The 8,785-nt window shown below is 60.5% G+C and overlaps 1 protein-coding gene across 2 annotated transcripts in view; it reads right to left on the bottom strand.

Moving 5' to 3' along the window:
• Nucleotides 1-1,847: 1,847 nt before the first annotated feature.
• Nucleotides 1,848-8,785, bottom strand: part of PPP1R37 (protein phosphatase 1 regulatory subunit 37) — a 40,315-nt gene continuing 33,377 nt past the window's right edge. For both annotated transcript variants that reach the window (XM_031458818.2, XM_064489412.1), the window contains exons 3-13: nt 8,386-8,431; nt 8,025-8,125; nt 7,219-7,338; nt 6,612-6,762; nt 6,364-6,519; nt 5,052-5,164; nt 4,252-4,393; nt 3,987-4,153; nt 3,138-3,876; nt 2,711-2,801; nt 1,848-2,612 (exon numbers count right to left, since the gene is read on the bottom strand). In XM_031458818.2, coding sequence (XP_031314678.1) covers nt 2,719-2,801; nt 3,138-3,876; nt 3,987-4,153; nt 4,252-4,393; nt 5,052-5,164; nt 6,364-6,519; nt 6,612-6,762; nt 7,219-7,338; nt 8,025-8,125; nt 8,386-8,431 — 1,818 coding nt within the window. In that variant the 3' untranslated portion in view covers nt 1,848-2,612; nt 2,711-2,718. The remainder of the gene's footprint in view (nt 2,613-2,710; nt 2,802-3,137; nt 3,877-3,986; nt 4,154-4,251; nt 4,394-5,051; nt 5,165-6,363; nt 6,520-6,611; nt 6,763-7,218; nt 7,339-8,024; nt 8,126-8,385; nt 8,432-8,785) is intronic.

Below are 8,785 nucleotides of genomic sequence, written 5' to 3'. Positions count from 1 at the left end.
CGTGGAGACACGTGGGTCCTCGTGACACTGTTAGATCAGTGTCTCTGTAGACGCGCTACTGGAGCCAACAGACATCCTTTCCCTTTTGTTCCCTAAGCTAATTTGACTTGGGCTTGTTTTTTACCACCAGAGTCCAAGCTGAAAACAGGCTGGCACTGGGAGTGGGGTGCTCCGGAGGCAGAACTAACCAGTAGACTCAGTTGGCAGAAAGGAGCAGAACTGAGAACCCCCCAGGCCCCAATGAGAAGCTGCTCCCTATTACTTGGTACCAAGTTGTGGCTTGTTTATCTTAGGCTGACCACACACCTGCCAAAGCTAGAGCTGTGGGAGACTTAGAGGAAAAAAAAAAAAAAAAAAACAGGATGTCAGAGGGGCTGGGTGTGGCCAAGATGGCACCCTGTCCACCAGCATTCAGGGCCTTTCTCTTGTGTGGAGCTTTTGCTGAAAACTTGCCCCTAGAAGGGAGTGGAAGTGGTGTGTCCCCCTTTGCCATCAGGACAACAAGAGGCAGGTTTGCCTTCTCCATTCTCCTTCCCCACCGGCTGCTGGATGCAGGGTCCCCTAGGGACCTAGGGGATGCAGAGCCACCAGAGGGCGGGGGCCTGGGTCCAGGAGTCACTTTGGAGCACAGCTGCCTACCACCCGAAACCCCCACATGCATGAAAGTAAACTCTCCCATGTTAGGATATCGAGATATTTAACGTGTGGTACAGCATCTAGCCAAGTAATAAAACGGCCTCCTGTCTTCACAACAAGCTCGGGTGACGCTTGAATGGCTGAAGGCAAAAGAAAGAAAATACTTGGCCAAAGGAATCTACCTCTGTGATCCAGGACCCCTAAGAGTTGGAAAATTGGGAGCACTGCAGAAATGGTCTGTCAGTCTCCTGGGGCTGCTATAACAAAGTCCCACCAACTGGGGAGCCTAGAACAACCAAAGATTATTCTCTGAGTTCTGGAGGCCAGAAGTCCAAAATCAAGGAGTCGGCAGAGCCACACGCCCTCCCAAACCTGCAGGGGAATCCTTCCTTGCCTCTTCCAGCTTCTGGTGCTTTGCTGGCCAGGCTGCTGCCACGGATTCCCCAAGCCCCTCGCCCAGATGGGAGTCCCACCTGTGGGTGTCTTAGGGGGCAGTTAAGAGAACTGGAGCTGTCAGTGACCGAAGGGCAAACAGACAGTGGCCTAAATAGGAAAGCTGTTCACCCCAGACGCCCAGGCAGCTGGAGCAGAAGGTTCCTGGGTTTGCACGGGTGCTGAATGGGCTCCAGGCAGCAATGTTGCAATTCTCATAACCTTCCCACTGCATCTCTACCCACTCGGGCCGGCCTCCCCCGCAGGAAAGAAGGGGTCGGTGCAAAGGCCTTTCTTTTAAAGTGGTTCTCTCCTGAAGGGTGAAACTCAGATTTCTCAGAAATGCCCCACAGCCTTCCAGCCATACGCTCGGTGCCCATGGAGGCACTCTCCCTCCCAAACACCCAGGGCTGCCAGAGCCGGGCTGCTGTCTGTTCTCCTTGAGCTAGAGGTGATCAGGCAGAGGGATGACCTCTGAACTCAAGCACCATGTCCATCAACAAAGCTGAAAGGTATCTGGGGGTTGTTTCCCTCCGAAAAAGGGGGAAATGGGAGTATACGGGAGACGGCCAGCAGGATGAGTCGCAGGAGCGTGGACGGGCAACAAGTGGGGAGGGGGTGGGAAGACGTGGCTCCTGTCTGGGCAGCCTCCTGTCCTTCCTCCGGGGGACCACTGGCACATGGCCCGGCAGAGGCTGCACAGCTGGGACCTGTCTGCCCCACCCCACGCCCAGAACCCCTGAGGGGGAACCTGGGATCAGCACAAGCAGAAAGCAGGCAAATGGGGAACCCAGCTCTGGTTTATTAGAAAAGGTGTGAACAGAGTTGCACCAACAGGAGCAGCCCCTCCCCCGCCCTCCGCCCGCTGCTGCCTCCCCGCCCCGTTCCACCCCCACCCGGGTTGTAGTGCCTCTCAGGGCGCAGCCTCCAGGGGCCTGGACGGCAGGGTCTCCAGAGCCCTGGCTGCTCCCCACCCCAGCTCCCTGATAGATTTATTGCACTTAAGAAAAAGAAAGCTCTGATCCTCCACTCCCATCTCCCCCCGCCCACCCCCAGCCCAGGCCCTCACCCCGCCTGGGGCTGCTCTGCCAATTCCAACCACCACCATCGCTCACTGCCCCAACCACGCGGTGCCTCCTGCCTGGTCCTGTGCCCGGGGCCACCAGGGGGCCATCCCACTGCCACCTAGGACTCCTGCCCTCGACGGGGCAGGTGTGGCCAAACAGGCCCCTGGGAAAAGGCACCTGGCCTCGTGGCTGATGTCCTCGGAGACCGTGCCAGCCTCCTCCTCCCCGTCCTCCTCCCATCCACCCCCAGCCCAGTCTTCGAGTGTTGAACACATAAACAGAAGTGCTTAAGTCAGGATGGGGAGGGCCGCTCCCTGTAGCTCCTGCACCCTATGTAGTGTTGCTGTGGGGGGTGGGGGTCCCCAGGAAGGCCCCCCAACCCCTGGCGTCCCAGGCCTCAGTAAGGCTGGGGGTGAGGGTGAGCAGATTCTCATGGCTCTGGCCTCAGTTCGTTGAAGACCGACCGGAAAAAAGGAACTTGGGAGAAGAGATGGGGGGTGGGGGGGGTGCATGTCAGAGCCAGGGGCTCAATTCACTGGCCCCCCAGCTCCCTGGGCCCCTGGCCCTCACCGCACCTAAAGTGTCACAGTGTCTCCTGCCCAGATTCCTGACTGGCTTCCAGCAGCAGCTCCTCGAGCTCCTTCTCATTCTTGGAGCAGCTCAGCTCTGCGCGGGGAGAAGGGCCGCCAGTCAGGCAGGTGGGCTGGGGCTACCAGTCCGTCCCCACCAGCCCTGCCCCAAGCCAGACCCTCAGGGTAGCACAGGCCCAGGTACCACTGAGACTAGCAGACTCCAGGCAGCAAATCTTCCATGCCCCACCCCCAAGGAGTGCTCCCAGGGAAGGAAGGTGGGGACTGAGGATCAAGTTGCACTTGTCCCCACCCCTTCAAAGGCCATTTTGAAGAGGGGGAAACTGAGACATGCCAACAGGCAGGTGGTTGCCTGGGGTCACACCCAGCACCCAGGGGCCCCCCTGTCACCCAACCCCAGCGCTCCTCTCACCGTGTTCCAGGCCACAGCCGCCCGCCTTGGCCTCGGGCCCCGGGGGCGGCTCTGGGGGCAGTGCGAGGGCAAACTCAGGCTTCAGGCCGTTGGGCAGCGGTGGCCCTGACTGAGGCGGCTCTGGCTGTGGCTGAGGCTCAGATGACCCTAGGTCCTGAGGGCTGACAGCCTCAGCTGGTGGTAGTGCAGGTGAGGCGGGAGGGGAGGGTAAGGCAGGTGGGGATGGAGGACAAGGAGGGGCAGTGGGGGAAGGAGGGGCCGGTGGCACAGGAGGCTCTGCTCTCTCAGGTGGACTCTCCACCCGGGTCACCACAAACACTTTGTGGCCCCGGCCCGGGCTGGACACAGAAATGCGCTGCTCAGTCGGGGAGGAGGGGCAGCCTGGGGGGCTCCTGTCCCCAGGACCCAGGGAGTCCGTGGGGGGCACCAGGGCGGGGCAGGGGGCCTCAGCCCTCTCCCCATCCTCCTCCTCCCGGTCCTCCCCGTCGGAGTCTGAGTCTGAGTCTGAGTCCGGCCCAGGGCTCGGGCCAGGGGCCCCGTTCTCCTGCGCCTCTGCGGCAGGCTCCTCCCCAGGCTCATCGTCAGGCTGGGGCTCAGTGACGGTGATCTCGGGCATGGAGGCCGACAGCTGCAGGCGCTGCTCCTTCTCCTCCCGCTCCCGCGCCAGCACAAAGTTGCGCTTGCAGCCATTCTGGATCTCCGCGAGCAGCGCCTTCTGCGTCTCGATGAAGCTCTTCACCTGTGGGCAAGCAGGCCTGGCTAGGGCTCCAGGTGGCCCACCTGCAGGGGTCCCAGGGCTGCCCTAGGCCGGGCCGACCCCCAACTGCCCGCAGGGGAGGGCCCGCTCACCGCCTCCTTCTTGGGCTCGCGGTCAAGGTCCAGGCGCAGTAGGGAATGGTTCACCTTGAGGGCCAACGACAGTGCCATGAGCCCGCCCGTCTTGATCTCGTTCTCCCGAAGGTCCAGTCTCAGGAGGCGGGGGCTCTCGGCGATGAACTCCGCCACCGCCACCGCGCCTGGGAGGGGGACCGCAGGGGCTGGCCACAGGCCCACACCCAGCTGGCCGCCCCCAAGCCCGGCCTGCACCAGCCCCGTGCCCAGCCCCGTGCCCTACCCTCGCAGGTGAGCTTGGTGGAGGCCAGGCCAAGGCGCAGCACGCTGCGGTTGCCAATGAGGCCGTTCTTGAGGTTCCGCACGCCCTCGTTCCCGATGGGGTTGTGACCCAGGTTCAGCGTCTCCAGGCTGTGAGTGTGCGGCTGGAAGTGGGGCGCGTGAGAGCGAGGAGAGGCCCAGAAGGCCAGTCAGGGAAGAGGCAAACACACGGGCTCTCTCCTCGGCAGTGCCCCCGGTCTGAGCCCCAGCACATTCCTACTTGAGGCCGAATCCCTCATATACTCAGAAGTCTCCCAAGTGCCAGCTGCCTGTCCATGCCCCAGCCCTCCGAGCGTCCAGCCAGCCCCCATGCCCCATAGCCCAGGCCCACTCTCTGCCCCAGCAAGCAACCCAGGGACTCTGGCCACAGGCCTGGCCCTGGGCAATTCTTAACCTGGGTATGAGTCTTTTTATCCCATGGGCTTGCTTTAAATACCACATAATAGAAAGATTTAAGACTTACTGAAGGCTTCCAGAAATACTAACTTTCTATGCAAAGCATTTTCACCTCATACAAAGCACTGTACCAGGCTACTGTGCTGGATGCAGAGAGACAATCAGAGGAGAACTACTCTCCTCGAAGGAAAGAGGGTGCAGGGGCTGAAGCCAACACCAAACAGGGCTGAAGGGAGAGATCAGGTTCCTGAACTGGCAGGATGAGCAAAAATGGGAGAGGTGATAGCTGGAAGATGCTGAGAGCTTGGGGTGGGAGAAGTGCTGGAGGGAACAAGGCTGCCTCCCTCCCCTCCCTGGCCGACTCACCAGCGTCATGCCCAGGAAGGCCATGCCCGTGTGCGTGAGCTGGTTGTTCCACAGCACCAGGGTCGCCAACCCCTTCCTCTGCTCCTTGAGGCCCTCACAGATGTAGGCCAGACCTGGGGGAGGCCCGTGGGCAAGTCCTGTCTGTGGTCTGGGAATCTCCCTGGGGCACACTGGCATGGGAGCCGCCCCACGAGTGCTCAGAAGCTCCCAGGCCCCCCCCCCCCCGCCTTGGCCTGCCCAGCCCCACAGGCTCTGGCTCTGCCACCTCCTGCTACTGCACGCCTGCCTCGGGCCTGGCTCACAGGGCTCCCCGATCTCTGGGCCGGGAACACCCCTCCCCTGGGCACCCTGATGAAAGCCTCCCTAGTCTGCTTCCAATCTCTGCTCAAATATCAGCCTCTTGCAGGACAATGTGGCCAGCCTAACCTCAACAGAAGTTCAGCTCACCATTACTGCTTTATTTTTCTCCAGAGTACATCTCACCATCTGACAGACTCAATATTTTATGAATGTATCTTGGCTTTGTCTCCCCTGAGAGCAGAGAACTCTGCCTCACTCACAGCTGTGAACCCAGAGCCATCAGGCCCAGCACGTGGTAGGTGCTCAGTAAACGTGGTGCCCGGGCCTGGCTGCCCTGGAGGAAGGCTCTGGCCTCGCGGTCCCACTCTGCACCCCTCTTCCTCAATCTCTTCTTCACACTGAGGCTGGAGACTCTGCTCAACAGTGAACCAGGATGAAATTAATTCCTCCCGCTGACAAGGTCCTGCCGACTACTCCCTCTTCACGTCCCACTCACCTCCTGGCTCTCTGGGGCTTTCCCCCAAAACACCTAACATCTAAGCTCTCTCCCACCTCGGGGCCTTTGCACTTGCTATTCCTGCTGCCTGGATTCTTTTCTTAGGCTTTTAAAGTGGCTGGTCCTGTCCCAGCCTCCTCATCCCGCCCCAGAGACGCGTGCCTGCACACCTTAAACAGCCTCTGGTTGACCCTTTATCCTGAGATCCTTGTTGCCTTCAGGGCATTCTTCCCAGATTGTAATTATTTCAATTATCTGGTCAAAAGCCCACCTCATCCTACAGGAACAGCTGAGCGGTACCCTCTCCAGGACGCCCTCCCTGATACCCAGACTGGGTCAGACGCCTGCTCTGGGCTTGTGCAGCCCAGCCCAGTCTGAGTCATCACTGGGGATGAACTGTGAGCCCCAAGAGGGCAGGGCCACGACAGCACCTCTAGCACCACGAGCATGCAGCTGGGCACACAGTGGGTGCTGGATGGCTGGAGTTGGGGTGGGATGGGTGGACCTGGCACACACCTGAGTCCAGCACGTGGTTGTTACGGAGGTCCAGGATCTGCAGGGAGCAGTTGAACTTGAGCAGGTTGCCCAGCTGGGCTGAGTCCTGCAGGCCATTGAGCTTGTTGTCAGCCAAGTACAGTTCCCGCAGAGTCATGTTCATCTTCAGGGCTGTGGCTGGGGACAGCAGGGGAGGATGCTGTGACTGGCCAGGCCCAGGGGACCTGGCCAACAGCCCAAGCCCACCAGCACACTGTCCTGGGGCTCACCGAGCAGCATGAGGGGCCGCCCAGATAGGCTGGCATTCTCCAAGTGCAACACGGCCAGGCTGCTGCGGATGCGCAGGGCACGGGCCACAAAGGGTGCTGAGTGGTCCAGCAGGGGTGTGTTGCGGGCATCCAGGTACTGGAGGCAGCTCGTCTGTGCAGCAGGTGGGGGTGTTAAGCCAGGCTGACCTCAGCCCTCCCTGTCCTGGGAGACCTCCCACCCCTTGTCCCAACATCCCAGCAAGCAGCAGGGCCATCTAGTTTCACAGCTGGGAAACTGGCTGGTGAGGGAAGGCCCAGGTTGGGACCTTGGGGATGAGGAGGTGGTGCTGGTGACAACCGAGCTCCTGACTCCTGTATGGCAGAGAAGCCAAGGAGTGAAATGGGTGTGGTGACCACAGCCACCTCCAAGGGACACATTACAGGCAAGTGGAGGAGGAAGGAAAACACTTGCAGGGAGAGAAGGGGCCAGGGCGGGCCCAGGGCAGGCACCTGTTGGCACCGCTTTCCCACTGGCCTGGAGCCTGGGGCCCAGCACCCTCTGAGGGCTCTTGGAACCAAGCCCTAAGGGCTGGGTGCCCTGGAGAGGGCGCAGGCAGGAGGCGCCCACCTTGCGCATCATGTGGGCAGCGGCCTGCCAGCCCCGGGTGCCGATGTGCTTGTTGAAGGAGATGTTGAGATGGGTGGCCGACTCGTAGTACTCGATCATGTCGAAGAGGGCAGAGGCACCCTGAGCAGAAACAACTGGGCTCAGCCTTAAGTTTCGGCCTCACGGGGATGCCAGGAGGTAGGGGCTGAGTGAAGGGATGGGGAGAGCCCTGATGCTGCTCTGGCACCTCTGGGTTTCAGGAACAAACCCTTCCCCCTTTCTGCTGGAGCCAGTCTGCTGTCTCTCACTTGCCCCTCAGAGTAGTCTAAGTGATGTGCTGTGTGACCAGGATAGGCCTCTGGCGTCCCTGGGCCTCAGTTCTCCAGGACCCCTCCCCCTGGGCCCCTGGTGGTCTCCAGGTCTAGGGAGGTGAGAATACCTGGGTGTAAACGGGGAAGGCTGCTTTCAGAATACTTCCCAAACTCTCCCCTGCAGGCGCTGGGTTCCCAGCAAGGGGTTCCTGGAAAGGCTCCTGGTGGCCACACACCTCACCCTCCAGCCTGGCTCCCCAAGTCTCTCCCTCACTTACAAAGCCCCTGCCTGAGTCTGAGGTGGGCCGATGAGACCCTTTCTCAGGGCCCCACCGCAGAGCCCAGCATTCCCTCATCCACTCTGGCCACACCAGACGTCTCCCCGTCTTGTTCTTCAAGAGGCCCTGCCCAGCCTTTGTCCAAGAGAGTCCCCTCTTCCTGCCATGCCCTCCCCCCCAAACCTCTTAAGGGGCAGGGAGCTCAGGGAGCGGGCAAGGGCAGTGGCAGGCTGCTCACATCTTCATCCAGGTTTGTCTGCTCCAGATCCACAACCTTGAACTGCAGCCTCTTGAAGACCTCTTCGAGGGCCTCGCAGGTCTTGTAGTCAAGCTTCTCACCTGGGACGAGATGGAGCACCATGTGCCTGCGTGTCTGTGAGCGCACGTCTGTGCCTGCATGCGTGCACTCGCATTCGGGGTCAGGGGCTGGGTGGAAACGGGCTCCAGGCCAAGGGAGGGAGCTCACACCTGTCTCAGGCCCAGCCCTGCCTGCCCTTGGCTGACCCCAGGTAGGCCACTCTCCGCCCTTGATCCACCTCCAGGGAGGCTCTGGCCCTGCCCACTACCCAAGGGCCCCCAGCCTCTGTCCAGACACACACCTTTCAGGTCCAGACAGTCAATGCGGTGCCTGAGGTCTGTGAACTCCTGGGAAAGAACCAACGGTAGTTAAGGCAGGAAGACACCTGCAGGGGCTGAGCTGGACAGTGGGGCAGATGGGGCTCTGAAACAAGCAACCTTGGAACATTCTGGAGTCATCTGTCCGAAAGGAAGTCACTAAAGCAGAGCTTTAGCAACAGGACCAGGTTGGGCGAGCAGCAGGAAAGGCGCCTTTGAGAGATGGCTGGGGGGCAAGCAGGCCAGAGGTACAGTAACGCCCCACTCAGATAAAAACAGAAACTACCCTGTCTATGGACCTCTGCATAGTGACCTGTTCTCTTACAAAAACACAAAAAGTCAGGAGGGAGGGTATAGCTCAAGTGGTAGAGCGCATGCTTAGCA

Source organism: Camelus dromedarius, chromosome 9 (assembly GCF_036321535.1).
Source record: "Camelus dromedarius isolate mCamDro1 chromosome 9, mCamDro1.pat, whole genome shotgun sequence".
In the NCBI taxonomy this organism is placed as follows: Eukaryota; Metazoa; Chordata; class Mammalia; order Artiodactyla; family Camelidae; genus Camelus; species Camelus dromedarius.
Note: the sequence above shows the minus strand (reverse complement) of the source record. Positions and strands in the feature narration are given on the sequence as shown.